A 16,366-nucleotide genomic window follows, 5' to 3' on the forward strand; every position below is an offset into this window, starting at 1 on the left:
AAAGAACTGAAAACTGCTGTTCACAAATGCTCTCCATCCAACCTCACTGAGCTCGAGCTGTTTTGCAAGGAGGAATGGGAAAACATTTCAGTCTCTCGATGTGCAAAACTGATAGAGACATACCCCAAGCGACTTACAGCTGTAATCGCAGCAAAAGGTGGCGTTACAAAGTATTAACTTAAGGGGGCTGAATAATTTTGCACGCCCAATTTTTCAGTTTTTGATTTGTTAAAAAAGTTTGAAATATCCAATAAATGTCGTTCTACTTCATGATTGTGTCCCACTTGTTGTTGATTCTTCACAAAAAAATACAGTTTTATATCTTTATGTTTGAAGCCTGAAATGTGGCAAAAGGTCGAAAAGTTCAAGGGGGCCAAATACTTTCGCAAGGCACTGTATATCTGAGCCTCATGGTTAAAGAATATGTGGGATTGAACCTGCAATCTTCAGCCAGATCATTAACCCTAAATAATTAAGACACACAAATGACTCGAGGGAGCCAGAGATCAAGATAGTCTAACCAGAAGAAAAAAAAACTTCCACCCGCTGCTGCTGGCCTTCGCAGATTCTGCTGTTTCCTGATAGGCTACACCAGGGGTCGGCAACCTTTTCCATTTTGAGTGCCAACTTATCTTACCATTTCTACAGATCTGCGTGCTGTCCTGAAGTTTGCTCTAGCAAACTTGCAACATTGCATACAACATTCTGGGCCCTAAGAGTTTCCAGCTCCAGTAAACTCTGGACAGACATAGCTGTAGGCTATTTGCGCAAGGGATAAGAAATAATCAGGTAGGCCTAATTTCCACCGGATCAGAGCACAACATTTTTTGCTGAGTGGTTATCAAAAGAGAGCTGGAAAGATTGACAATAGTTCCTCAACGTAGCCTATTTGAACATTTTCAGTGGATGTAAAAACAGACCTTGTTAACTTGCTGTTTGAGGTGAAGAAAAAATGAAGTTTCACAGTGGTGATGAGTTAAGACAATCAGAAATACTATCAGATCCCCAAATGGGCACATTAATAGGCCTACATTTGCACTCAGGCCAGGTAGCCTAGGCCTATTTCTATGTATAATCAGGTGTGTCCTTACTCAACATTGACAGGCGTGCTACAAACAAATTCTAAATGGAGTGAAATAAACGATAACGTGTTCCTCACAAGTGTAGCCTAGGTTGTGCGGCGCGCAAAACAAGGTGTCCACTCCTACAACAAGGACACAGCAAGGACACAGCAGTCCCCTGGTGGTGGAGAGGTTTAATGATCTGTCTACAAAGCTGAAGAGTGCAGGTTCAATCCCATAAGATCTTTAACCATGTTTCTTTTGAAAAACAAAAACAGTGACATTGAAGCTCAGATATAATCTACTAAAAGAGGGGATGTCTTTATTTCTTCCAGTCAAAAATGCAGAATTTAGACTAACTGTAAAAACAACAACCAACGTGTAAAAATGGACTGTTCAACAAACAAAAAAATGCACCTGATTTAATTCCTGCTTTGAAATGCTTGATATGGCCCCCCTTGTCTTATTTTTCATGATCTGAAAACCAAAGATGATCCTAGATCAGCACTCAAGAGTCTTGCATACATTCTAAATTTGGGCCCAGAAGTACACAGTTTATAAAGAGGATGGGGAAGTGATGGCGAATAACCCAGTTACCAGTATTTCCCTGTCTAAGAATGCTACAATGGAAGCATAGTAGTCCTTATTGACTATACTGCCATGGCTATATACTAAAAAAATGTGATGCGCGAGAGCTTCCCCAGTGGTGCAGAAGATAAAAGAATTGGCTTTGGAACCGAATATTGCAGTTCCAAACCCTGCATGTGCAGGTTGTCAACATATAAAAGTGTCACAATATGTCTTGTATGATTAAATGCTGTTCAAATGTCATATGAATGAAACTGTTAACATGTAAGATCTTAATGACAAAAACATTTTACACTGTTAATTGAGTCTTCAGTTCTATACTGCACAGACCCTTTTAAGTGCACGTGGTTCCGCACTAGGACTGACCCCATTTAGTTGTCTGGTCGATTGTTTGGTCGATAGGGTGTTGGTCGACCGAGATGTTTTCAGTCAAGCAGACGCAAATATACAGTACCAGTCAAAAGTTTGGAAACATAGGCAGAGTTGCAAAGAAAAAGCCATATCTCAGACTGGCCAATAAAAATAAAAGATTAAGATGGGCAAAAGAACAGACACTGGACAGAGGAACTCTGCCTAGAAGGTCAGCATCCCAGAGTTGCCTCTTCACTGTTGACATTGAGACTGGTGTTTTGCGGGTACTATTTAATGAACTGCCAGTTGAGGACTTGTGAGGCGTCTGTTTCTCAAACTAGACACTCTAATGTACTTGTCCTCTTGCTCAGTTGTGCACCGGGGCCCCCCACTCCTCTTTCATTTCTGGTTAGAGCCAGTTTGCGCTGTTCTGTGAAGGGAGTAGTACACAGCATTGTACGAGATCTTCAGTTTCTTAGCAATTTCTCACATGGAATATCCTTCATTTCTCAGAACAAGAATAGACTGACGAGTTTCAGAAGAAAGTTATTTGTTTCTGGTCATTTTGAGTCTATAATCGAACCCACAAATGCTGATGCTCCAGATACTCAACTAGTCTACAGAAGGCCAGGATTATTGCTTCTTTATTCAGAATCACAGTTTTCAGCTAACATAATTGTAATAATTGGTTTTCTAATGATCATTTAGCCTTTTAAAATGATAAACTTAAATTAGCTAACACAACGTGCCATTGTAACACAGGAGTGACGGTTGCTGATATTGGGCTTCTGTACACCTATGTAGATATTCCATAAAAAATCATAAATTTCCAGCTACAATAGTCATTTACAACATTAACAATGTCTTCACTGTATTTCTGATCAATTTGATGTTATTTTAATGGACACATTTGTTTTTGCTTTTCTTTCAAAAACAAGGACATTTCTAAGTGACCCCAAACTTTTGAAATGTAGTGAATGTTCCCATTTGGGGATGTCGTAACTCAACACCACTAATGAGCTGTGGAGCTTCTCATAGTATTTTTTTCTTCAACTCAAACAGCAAGTAAACCAAGTCTGTTTTTCAAATGCATTGAGAATTACAATAGTTCCTCAATGTACTTGAAAAATATTTACAGCTCTCTCCCTTTAGATAACCAATTGGCATGAAAGGGAAAAATGTAATGCTCTGATCCAGTGGAAACGTCATAAAATACCTGATCATTTCTTTTCCCTTGCACAAATAGCCTACAGCTGTGTCTGTCCAGAGCGCACAGGCGCAGAAACTCTGAGGGCCCAAAATATTTTATACAATGTTGCAAGTTTGCTAGCTCTAGCTTTGGGCCATACCCAGTTGATAGTTGAAACAATGTTTCAAGTTGAAGACAGGCCATGTGTAGCCAATGTGAATCATAGGATATTTATTTTTATCAGGATATTTTCTACCTGCAGGCTGCAATGTTTAAATTTGTTGGCTTTATGTAGGCTACTTTTACATAGTTGGCAATGGTAATAGAAGTTACTTTTAGATTTGTATCATTTTCATTTAGATTTAGATACAGTTGAAGTCGGAAGTTTACATTCACTTAGGTTGGAGTCATTAAAACTCATTTTTCAACCACTCCACAAATTTCTATCGTTTTGGCAAGTCGGTTAGGACATCTACTTTGTGCATGACATAAGACATTTTTCCACCAATTGTTCACAGACAGATTATTTCACTGATAATTCACTGTATCACAATTCCAGTGGGTCAGAAGTTTACATACACTAAGTTGACTGTGCCTTTAAACAGCTTGGGAAATTCCAGAAAAGTATTTAACAGCTTTAGAAGCTTCTGATAGGCTAATTGATATCATTTGAGTCAATTGGAGGTGTACCTGTGGATGTATTTCAAGGCCTTCATTCAAACTCAGTGCCTCTTTGCTTGACATCATGGGAAATTCAAAAGAAATCAGCCAAGACCTCAGAAAAAAAATTGTAGACCTCCACAAGTCTGGTTCATCCTTGGGAGCAATTTCCAAACGCCTGAAGGTACCACGTTCACCTGTACAAAGAATAGTACGCAAGTGTAAACACCATGGGACCACGCAGCCGTCATACCGCTCAAGAAGGAGACGCGTTCTGTCTCCTAGAGATGAACGTACTGTGGTGCGAAAAGTGCAAATCAATCCCAGAACAACAGCAAAGGTCCTTGTGAAGATGCTGGAGGAAACAGGTACAAAAGTATCTACATCTACAGTAAAACGAGTCCTATATCGACAAACCTGAAAGGCCGCTCACTGCTCCAAAACAGCCATAAAAAGACAGACTATGGTTTGCAACTGCACATAGGGACAAAGATCGTACTTTTTGGAGAAATGTCCTCTGGTCTGATGAAACAAAAATAGAACTGTTTGGCCATAATGACCATCGTTATGTTTGGAGGAAAAAGGGGGAGGCTTGCAAGCCGAAGAACACCATCCCAACCGTGAAGCACGGGGGTGGCAGCATCATGTTGTGGGGGTGCTTTGCTGCAGGAGGGACTGGTGCACTTCACAAAATAGATGGCATGATGAGGGAGGAAAATTATGTGGATATATTGAAGCAATATCTCAAGACATCAGTCAGGAAGTCAATGCTTGGTCACAAATGGGTCTTCCAAATGGACATTGACCCCAAGCATACTTCCAAAGTTGTGGAAAAATGGCTAAAGGACAACAAAGTCAAGGTATTGGAGTGGCCATCACAAACCCTGACCTCAATGCTATAGAAAATTTGTGGGCAGAACTGAAAAAATGTGTGCGAGCAAGGAGGCCTATGAACCTGACTCAGTTTCACCAGCTCTGAGGAGGAATGGGCCAAAATTCCCCCAACTCATTGTGGGAAGCTTGTGGAAGGCTACTCGAAACGTTTTACCCAAGTTAAAGGCAATGCTACCAAATACTAATTGAGTGTATGTAAACTTCTGAGCCACTGGGAATGTGATGAAAGAAATAAAAGCTGAAATAAATTATTCTCTCTACTATTATTCTGACATTTCACATTCTTAAAATAAAGTGGTGATCCTAACTGACCTAAGACAGGGATTTTTTTTTATACCTAAGACAGGGGATTGTGAAAAACTGAGTTTAAATGTATTTGGATAAGGTGTATGCAAACTTCCGATTTCAACTGTATCATTTTGATTAACTATATGACAATGATTTTGCGATAAGAAGACCTTAATATAAAGGAAAATGTGCACATGAATATCATAACTGGCAGATCGTTAGAAATGGTAAGATAAATTAGCACCCACGTGGAAAAGGTTGCCGACCCCTGGTCTATTACCGGCAACTTCAGGAGCGTAACGGCAGAATCTGCAAAGGCCAGCAGCAGTGGGAGGAGGACGGTCTCTGGCTCCCTTGAGTCATTTATGTGTCTTAATTATTTAATCAAACAGTGTGCTTAAAGCATCAGAGAAGCTCAGTAGCCTACACATAGTTGATTTTATTAAAACACATAAATATAGAAAATAGGGCGTGTCTATATATAGACAATTATATTATATATATAATGCGTCTCTATAATATATATCTTTAACATTTTCGACCTATCGAAAGAACAGACGACTCTCGGTTGACCAAGATTTGTTTTGGTCCGGGACAGCCCTATTCCGCATGGAGCCTTTTAAGCGCAACACCCAACACGCTCTGTGCCTTGTGCAATCAGTGTTCACTCAGTCTTGGTAGCGCTGTCTTTCTCTATTGTGGTGCACTATACGCACAACTTTGAGCAAGAATTGTGAAGGAAAACATATAAAAAGTTATAGGAAAACATATTTAATGTGTATATATACTGAGATCATGTGACAGATCATGTGACATTTAGATTGCACACAGGTGACTAATTATGTGACTTCTGAAGGTAATTGGTTGCACCAGATCTTATTTAGGGGCTTCATAGCAAAGGGGTGAATACATATGCACACACCACTTTTCAGTTTTAAATTTTGTATAATTTTTTATCAAGTTATATTTTTCATTTCACTTCACCAATTTGAACTATTTTGTGTTTGTCCATTACATGAAATCCAAATAAAAATCTATTTAAATGACAGGTTGTAATGCAACAAAATAGGAGAAACCATGGGGGATGAATACTTTTGCAAGGCACCGTAGCTAGATAGTTATGCTAACATTGGCCAGCTAGCTAACCAAAATAATGTTTACAATGCCATGGCTGAATGCCTCTTGATTCAACTAACCCTCCACAATGATTTTAATCAGAATAGGACATTCATTCCATTTAGCTACGGTTTTTGTTGTAGTTCTCATGTCAAAAGATTTAAGCAAATTATACCAATTCTAGTAGTAGCAGCTTGTGACTAGTTGATGTAGAAGAACGTGGATAAGTCACCTAGGCTAGATCTAATAGCTGTATTATACTTTACATGAACTCAGACCTGGCTGACCTGTCATTATTGTCTTCTATGGATTTCATAACATTCTTGGACAGGTTTAAAAGCTCTTTGTTCTTCGTATACATAGAGCCAGTTATGTTTTCCTATAGTCAACCCTCCAATCACAAATTGTGAGAACACTCATTTAGAAGGCCTGAAGCTCTAACAGTACTTGTGTGTATGTGCACAAGTGTAGACTTTAAGAATGTTGATAAGAGGGACATTGGGAGGACTAATACCTGTATGTTACACTGACTTTTGTGTTGTTCATGGTGACCATGCATTCAAAACATTCTCATACAGATTCTCTTTAAATGGAAAATGGTTTGTTTAGGGCCAAATTTCCAATATTGAAATGAAACACAATTAACTAAGGCCATTAGCTCAATTAATTATTTTCATAGTTTTACAGTCCTAGTTTGTATGATTAAATGCTGTTGTTTGCATGATTAAATGTCATGAATGAAATGAATTGCCATTGGTCTCTATATCACCTACAATACAGTCTTCGAATGCGAATTGCCACTCCATCTAGAGAGAAACTATGGGGATTTATTCCAAATCTGCTTTTGTTATGCTTTAAGGAGCTACAAATGTGCATGCTTAAAATGATGTGGTAATATTAGGTCAAACTTAAATATAACATTTCCTTCATGTTATTAACATGTTCCAAGGACCCCCAAGACAAGGAAAAAATGTACAGTACAGTGGCAAGATAAAGTTTGTGAACCCTTTGGAATGACCTGGATTTCTGCATTGATTACTCATAAAATGTGGTCTGATCTTCATCTAAGTCACAATAATAGACAAACACAATCTGACTAAACTAATAACACACAAACAGTTGTACTTTTCACATTTTTATTGAAGACATTGAGTAATCATTCACAGTGCAGGCTGGAAAAAGTAAGTGAACCTCTGTGTTAACGACTTCTCCAAAGGCTATTTGGAGTCAGGTGTTTCTATTTAGGAGATGAGATTTGAGGTGTGGGTTGCACAGCTGCCCTGCCCTTTAAATAAAGGCACGCAAGGCCTGGTTACTGACAAATCTGTTCTTCTCCAGAAAGATTGGTTAGTGTGAACCATGCCTCGATCCCAACATCTTTCACAGGACCTTAGAAGACACATTATAGAGATGCATTATAGAGACACATTATAGAGACGCATTATAGAGACGTCTCTGCATTATAGAGACGCATTATAGACGCATTATAGACGCATTATAGAGATGCATTATAGAGACACATTATAGAGATGCATTATAGAGACGCATTATAGAGACGCATTATAGAGACTCATTATAGAGACACATTATAGAGACGCATTATAGAGACACATTATAGAGACGGAAATGGAGAAGATTCAGGACTGTAGCTACTCTCCCTAGGAGTATGCGTCCTGCGAAGATCACTCCAAGAGCACAAAGGTAATCCTAAAAGACGTGAGAAAAGGAACCCAAGGGTAACAGCAAAAGACCTTCAGAAAACTCTACAAACAACGGAAGTCTGTGTTCAGGTGTCCACTCTCAGAAAAACACTGAACAACAATGGTGTTCATGGATGGACACCACCAAGGAAACCACTGTTGTCTAAAAAAAACATTGCTGCACGTCTCAAGTTTTCCCAAGACCACCTGGATGTTCCACAACACTTCTGGAAAAATGTACTGTGGACAGATGAGACAAAAGTTTAACTATTTGGCAAAAATGCACAATGCTATGTGTGGAGGAAAAAGGGCACTGCACACCAACACCAAAACCTCATCCCAACTGTGAAGCATGGTGGAGGGAGTATCATGGTTTGTGGCTGCTTTGCTGCCTGAGGGCCTGGATGCCTTGCAATCATTGAGGGAACAATGAATTCAAAAGTGTATTAATACATTTTACAGGAGAATGTCAGGGCAGCAGTCTATGACCTCAAGCTTAAGAGAGGTTGGGTGATGCAACAAGGCGATGATCCAAAGCACACAAGTAAATCAACTAAAGAATGGCTGAAAAGGAAGAATATTCGTGTTTTGGAATGGCAGAGTCCTGACCTTAACCCAATTGATGAACTGAAACAGATTTGTAGGGAGGAATGGTTAAAAATTCCTCCTCAACGTTGTGCAAGTCTTATAAGAAGCTACAGGAAACGTTCTGTGGAGGTTGTTGCTTCTAAAGGAGGATCTACGAGTTACTTACTTTTTCACTTACTTTTCCCAGTCTGCATGGTGAATGAGTACACAATGTCTTCAATAAAAATGTGAAAAGTACAACTGTTTGTGTGTTATTAGTTTAGTCAGATTGTGTTTGTCTATTATTGTGACTTAGATGAAGAGCAGACCACATTTTATGAGTAATCAATGCAGATATCCAGGTCATTCCAAAGGGTTCACAAACTTTTTCTTGCAACTGTATATTGTGTAAACATCAATTGAATATTATGTTAAACCTAAATCAAATATGAGATTAATGTCATAAAATACTTATTTGGGAATTGTGGATCATTGTGGGAATGTTCTGTGCAACCTATTTGAATGTCACAAGAACCTGCCAGACAACTCCCATAACTTAAGTAAATGTCCTGGGAACCTTAGACCAGGTGTTCTGTCAACATTCTTACAACCTCAATTAAACATTGCATTAATGTCATCACAAATTAGCATATTTTGTGTTTTAGGAACCCCTCTCTTGTAATGTACCCATACTGTTCCCACAAACTAATTAAATGCTATGAAACCTTTAAATAACTCAGTCTGTCTGTGAACATTCTTGCAAAATCCAATTCATGTTTTGTGCACCCTGATACAAACATTATCCAAATGTCAGCACAACTGGACAGTTTTTGTGCAACATATCCTTTGTGATGTCCCCACAATGTTCCCACCAGACTGTTCCCACAACCTAATGAAATATTATGGGAACCTTTAAAGAACTGATTAAAAGTGCTCTAGGAACGTTCTTGCAACATCAGGCGATAATCATCAGAATGACGTACAGTTTTTGTGTTATGAGAACATGTGCCTTACAAATGTTCTGGGAACTTCACAGAACCAATTTCTGGTTCTCCAACTCACAAGTCATTCTTGTGACCTAAAATAGGGGACTAGGTCAGCATTCCCATCCTGTCTCCATGGAAACATCTAGGAAACCTCAAGTTATGAGACTATTATGGGATAGAGCTGGAATCTGGGGGGAAGGGGGCACAGTGGTGAGACATTTAGACTGGAATGCACGCACACACACACACACGCAAACACACACTGGAACAGGATGGGCAAACAGGAAAGCTGAAGCAGACAGGAAGCCTTTGTCAGGGCTGTGGGGCCAGAGTTCACAGACGGCATGTGTGTGTGTGTGTGTGTGTCCGTTCATCTAGTGAGGAGACGTTGGACATTACTAGGGTCAAAGGTGAAAGGATTTAATAGACTACCAGGTGACTGATCGAACGACAGGATGTTACATCTTTAGAAAACTTCAGACACACAATGGATATTGAAAGGGAGTGAGATAATTCATGTCTGTGTCTTACCTTCCTGGGTTTGACCTTGTCTTGGTAGTCATACTGGAAGATTCCTTTATAACTCAGTCCCAGCCACCACGGAATTCCCTGCTTATCCTGACACGCACAGCGAGAAGACACACACATCAGAGGTTGTGTGTGTATTTCATAGCCCCCCAAAGCCCCCCCCCCCCCCCCCCCCCCCCCCCCCCAAAAAAAAAAGTAACCCACGCACTCAGCCCCCAACCCCAAGAGAGAGAGTGTGTGACTAGGTGATAAAGTTGTACCTTAACAGTGTAGTAGTGTACTCCATATGTAGGCAGAGACTCAACAATGCTCATATAACTGTAAGAGACAAAGATACAGAGACACACAGAGAGAGACATTTGTCAGTCAGAGAGCTCCCAGTGTTCAACTTCACAGCATACAATGAAGAGAGAGAGCACCATAAACACACGCACACGCACGCACACACAAACATATATGGATACACACTCAGCATGTAAGAGAGATGTCTGAACACACACAGCTCAAGGGAGAGAGCATGCAGAAAGAGAACATGAGACAAACACACACACACACACAGCTCAAGAGAGAGAGCATGCAGAAAGAGAAAACGAGACACACACACACACACACACCCTTCCCCTGTCCAGTCTTACTTGACTATGGCCTGCCCTCTGGACTGTCCATTCAGCTTCTTGTAGTGTTCTATGACCCGGTCCTCACTGGAACAGAAAACATACACAACATATAACTGAATCATTGCTACCAGGCAGTAGAGTTTGGTGGTCCTGGTCAATTAGGCCAATAAGACAGGCTGGGACTAACCAGTAGGCCAGAGATGGGTGTTCCTTCAGGGCCTGAGTCGGCAAAGCTGGAAGCTTCTTCAGGTCTGACCTTGTCACGTCATTACTGCAACACATACAGAAACACACACGTCATTACTGTGAACACACACTGAACTCAAACGGCCAAGAGATGTTAGAGACAGATTGGCATTAGTGATATATGCCCCTCCAAAACGTGTCTCCAATAATGTGATGTTTGTCTACTCCAATGATGTATTGACTTTAATCCAAGGGTATTTCCTCATGATTCATCTATGGGTTTGGCCAGAGTTAGTAACTGACAAGGTGTGTGTGTGTGTGTGTGTGTGTGGGGGGGGGGGGGGGTGTAATGCTGCCCTGTTGTGTTTTAGGGGGACTGATAAGACAGTCACACAGCTGGCTGGGCGTTATCTAGGGAACAGCTGTAGAGAGTGAGAGAGATGACGAAGACCCCAGACTCCCAGTCTTAAACCCGTCTGTAATCCCCTAACCCTCCCAGCCCCCTGAGACTGAGACTGGGGGAAAGCACTGGAAACAAGGCAGCTAACACTCTGGAAATATAACAGTATCCTAACACCTGACCGAGAGCAATGGTTCCCAATCCCAACCTCTACCACCCAATCTGGAAACGACAGCACAAAGAATCAGAGCCGGCCCCAGGCATAAGTGACATTGGCGGTCGCCCAGGACTCCCGACCCCCAAAAAACGAAAACCTTTGTAATTATTATATATATATATATATATATTTAACTCAGTCGGGGTCTCAACTTACTGTTGAGAGTTAGAATAGGAGAATACACAAGGTGTGATTTTGGTTGTGCATCAGCAGTTTTTCTCTTGTTAGGTCAGTCACTGACAGTCACCCAATTAGCCATGTCAGCTCATCATTTTTAGATTGGTAAGGTAAGTCTAGCCAGCTATCTAAACTTGTAGAAATCATGGCCGAATATACCCGGGCACGCAGGGCACGTGCCCAGGGGCCTTGACCTCCAGGGGACCCCCATTGATTTTGTAAGTCACTCCCACTCAGGTATCATTTACATGGCATAAGACATGGCAAAGTGTGTCGAATGGCAGGACATTTGCTTTAAAACTGCAAAAATGTCTCTCCATCCTCCCATGGAAAATTTTGTAGAATTGCATGACATGTTTTATAAAATTACAAAATGTTCTCTCTGCCCCATGGAAAACTGTGTACGGTGGCAGAAAACTTTCTCTCCGCCATTTAGGAGGTCACTAAAATGTTTTGCCCGCGAGGTGGGGGGCACACCAACCAAATCCCACCTAGGGCCCCAAAAAAGGCTAGCAAACAATGCTAGCTTAATATCTAGCCTAATATGTCTGTACAGTGCCTTGCGAAAGTATTTGGCCCCCTTGAACTTTGCAACCTTTTGCCACATTTCAGGCTTCAAACATAAAGATATAAAACTGTATTTTTTGTGAAGAATCAACAACAAGTGGGACACAATCATGAAGTGGAACGACATTTATTGGATATTTCAAACTTTTTTAACAAATCAAAAACTGACAAATTGGGCGTGCAAAATTATTCAGCCCCCTTAAGTTAATACTTTGTAGCGCCACCTTTTGCTGCGATTACAGCTGTAAGTCGCTTGGGGTATGTCTCTATCAGTTTTGCACATCGAGAGACTGAAATTTCTTCCCATTCCTCCTTGCAAAACAGCTCGAGCTCAGTGAGGTTGGATGGAGAGCATTTGTGAACAGCAGTTTTCAGTTCTTTCCACAGATTCTCGATTGGATTCAGGTCTGGACTTTGACTTGGCCATTCTAACACCTGGATATGTTTATTTTTGAACCATTCCATTGTAGATTTTGCTTTATGTTTTGGATCATTGTCTTGTTGGAAGACAAATCTCCGTCCCAGTCTCAGGTCTTTTGCAGACTCCATCAGGTTTTCTTCCAGAATGGTCCTGTATTTGGCTCCATCCATCTTCCCATCAATTTTAACCATCTTCCCTGTCCCTGCTGAAGAAAAGCAGGCCCAAACCATGATGCTGCCACCACCATGTTTGACAGTGGGGATGGTGTGTTCAGCTGTGTTGCTTTTACGCCAAACATAACGTTTTGCATTGTTGCCAAAAAGTTCAATTTTGGTTTCATCTGACCAGAGCACCTTCTTCCACATGTTTGGTGTGTCTCCCAGGTGGCTTGTGGCAAACTTTAAACGACACTTTTTATGGATATCTTTAAGAAATGGCTTTCTTCTTGCCCCTCTTCCATAAAGGCCAGATTTGTGCAATATACGACTGATTGTTGTCCTATGGACAGAGTCTCCCACCTCAGCTGTAGATCTCTGCAGTTCATCCAGAGTGATCATGGGCCTCTTGGCTGCATCTCTGATCAGTCTTCTCCTTGTATGAGCTGAAAGTTTAGAGGGACGGCCAGGTCTTGGTAGATTTGCAGTGGTCTGATACTCCTTCCATTTCAATATTATCGCTTGCACAGTGCTCCTTGGGATGTTTAAAGCTTGGGAAATCTTTTTGTATCCAAATCCGGCTTTAAACTTCTTCACAACAGTATCTCGGACCTGCCTGGTGTGTTCCTTGTTCTTCATGATGCTCTCTGCGCTTTTAACGGACCTCTGAGACTATCACAGTGCAGGTGCATTTATACGGAGACTTGATTACACACTGGTGGATTGTATTTATCATCATTAGTCATTTAGGTCAACATTGGATCATTCAGAGATCCTCACTGAACTTCTGGAGAGAGTTTGCTGCACTGAAAGTAAAGGGGCTGAATAATTTTGCACGCCCAATTTTTCAGTTTTTGATTTGTTAAAAAAGTTTGAAATATCCAATAAATGTCGTTCCACTTCATGATTGTGTCCCACTTGTTGTTGATTCTTCACAAAAAAATACAGTTTTATATATTTATGTTTGAAGCCTGAAATGTGGCAAAAGGTAGCAAAGTTCAAGGGGGCCAAATACTTTCGCAAGGCACTGTAAATGCTATTTATTCACCAAAAAAGGTGTGTAAACATAATTTATCCCCCGACTACAACTCTGGCCTTTACCATTTTGGCATGATTTGGTGAATCATGACCTCCTTTTCTGTGTGTGTGTGTGTCACATTCCAGATCTCAGTGGGACACCATGTTTATTTATGCTCTCTGTGAGGAAGACAAAACGGGGTCAAAGGTGAACGCTGTTCAACCCTCTAATCTACACTGTCTTCACCGCTCACACACTGATGAATAATCTGTATCCTTTACCTCTCTAAAATACAGAGCAACGATAAGATACTGTATGTGTTTCCCTTTATCTGTAAAGGCCTTGCAATCCATCTGTATTTAAAGCTAGATAATAACGCAAAAAACACCATTATAAATGACCAAAGTTATACACTGTAATATAATTGCAAACACATGTAATTTTGTAAATGCACATTTTCACTACGATGCTTCTAACTAACCTTCACTGTCCTAACCGATACAGTGGCCAATATATCATGCATCCCCATTAAAGTGTAAATCAATAGAGAGCAAAGTGTTTTAGGGGGCAGAAGGCTCATCATGTGAGCCGCCCTCCCCGGCTTCGTCTCATCCTGTTACACTGCTCTGGTCTTAATTGGCTAGCAGTCATGCACAGTGGAGCCCTGTCACACACACACACACACACACACACACACACACACACACTACAATAAGCTACGCCCCACTGACCCTCTCTAAAGACAGACTCTTCAGAGCTGGATGGAGAGAGTGAATCAGGGGACTGGGGTTGAGAGGAAAGGGATAGAGGGAGGACAGGCAGACAAAGGCAGGTCCTTTGAGAGGAGAGGGAGCAGAGCCATTTGCTTTGCTGCTCTGAGGGGCTCAGAGGGCCAGGGACAGACCCCCTACACAGGGTGTAGTTGTTCCCCTGTCACACACGCGCATACACACACACACACACACACACATTTTACATTTGTCAACACACAGACAAACACAAACCTATCCCACCTTCCCCTCAACCAAAAACCAAAGAAACACGTGGGCCACCTCCCCTCTATTGTACATTACACACATACAGCTTACTGTAGTAGAGATACATAATAACTGTTCTTACCTGATGAAGTCACCTTTGGCCTCCTGGTGAGAGAAAAGACATAGAGGTGCTTAGCACCAGGGTTGGGCTCAATTCAGAATTTTGGAATTTACTCACATTCAACTCATTATTTAAAATTGGAAGTAGAATGTAATTCAAGAAGATGGGAGTTTCATTGAATCTTACAGGTCACACTTCCAGATACCAAAGATACCTCTTTTAACCTTAGTGCTTAGAGTAGGCAATTATATTTCCACTAACCATTTCATTTATTTAGCTTCTTTTTGAAGGCCTCAGGGTCAACATGAGGATTAAACTAATGTATTCTGGGAAATGTAGTGTTTTCCCCATATTGAACCAAATGTCAGTACGTGATTCATAACTTATTATATTCGTATATAGGTTTTGTTTCCTTGGTCATTCATTTTAAGAGTTTGTCCTGGAAATCTATTGTTTCAACAAAAATGTTTCTGCATGTATATAACACCAGGTTTGATGTTTTATGTACAAGATGTATATTTGTATAGATTATACCTAATATAGAATAGAAGAGGCATTTGAATTTCATTGAATTTCACAATTTAATTATATTTCCTTGAATTCAAATGAAATTCAAATTCAATAATTTAACTGGAATATATGAGTCATTCTCAATTCAATGATGCTTTGACACTTGAATACTGTTTACATATCTTGCATTACTCATCCCATATGTATATACTGTATTTTATGCCACCTATTGCATCTTACCTATGCCGCTCGGTCATCGCTTATCCATATATTTATATGTATATATTCTTATTACATCCCTTTAGATTTGTGTGTATTAGGTAGTTGTTGTGGAATTGTTAGATATTACTGCACTGTCGGAACTAGAAGCACAAGCATTTCGCTACACTCGCAATAACATCTGCTAACCATGTGTATGTGACCAATAACATCTACTAACCATGTGTATGTGACCAGTAACATCTGCTAACCATGTGTATGTGACCAATAACATCTGCTAACCATGTGTATGTGACCAATAACATCTGCTAACCATGTGTATGTGACCAGTAACATCTGCTAACCATGTGTATGTGACCAGTAACATCTGCTAACCATGTGTATGTGACCAATAACATTTGATTTGAGTACGGTGAGTTCTCCTGTGGTGAAATCAGAGAGAAATATTATCCATCTGGAGCCAAACCTCTAAAGGCCAAGAGATAAATCTGATAAATCTGCACCGGCAGACACACACACACACACACACACACACACACACACACACACACACACACACACACACACACACACACACACACACACACACACACACACACACACACACACACACACACACCACAGTCTGTGTGTGTACGCTGATGTTGCAGGATACTGAGGTAATGGGCTGACCTACACTGAGGGGGAACCCTACACACTCCCTGGCCAATATACACACTCACTCCCTGGAACTAGGGATTGGAACCCATTCAATTAACGTCTTGATTTTTCTAATGATAAACATGACATACCAATAGCAACAGTCAGAGGAGTTGGCTAGAGCAGACACAGATCCAGGCTTGAGAAACAACAC

The 16,366-nt window shown here is 40.7% G+C and overlaps 1 protein-coding gene across 30 annotated transcripts in view; it reads right to left on the bottom strand.

The window, feature by feature from the left end:
- The window catches only part of LOC110532201 (FERM domain-containing protein 4A), a 204,393-nt gene that overhangs the window by 30,125 nt on the left and 157,902 nt on the right, over positions 1 to 16,366 (bottom strand). For all 30 annotated transcript variants that reach the window (XM_090229189.1, XM_090229186.1, XM_090229181.1 and 27 more), the window contains exons 7-11: positions 14,806 to 14,828; positions 10,733 to 10,816; positions 10,564 to 10,629; positions 10,189 to 10,246; positions 9,932 to 10,018 (exon numbers count right to left, since the gene is read on the bottom strand). In XM_090229189.1, the coding sequence (XP_090085315.1) occupies positions 9,932 to 10,018; positions 10,189 to 10,246; positions 10,564 to 10,629; positions 10,733 to 10,816; positions 14,806 to 14,828 (318 nt within the window). The remainder of the gene's footprint in view (positions 1 to 9,931; positions 10,019 to 10,188; positions 10,247 to 10,563; positions 10,630 to 10,732; positions 10,817 to 14,805; positions 14,829 to 16,366) is intronic.

The sequence above is a fragment of the Oncorhynchus mykiss genome, chromosome 1 (genome assembly GCF_057628025.1).
Source record: "Oncorhynchus mykiss isolate SJ-2025 chromosome 1, ASM5762802v1, whole genome shotgun sequence".
NCBI lineage: Eukaryota > Metazoa > Chordata > Actinopteri > Salmoniformes > Salmonidae > Oncorhynchus > Oncorhynchus mykiss.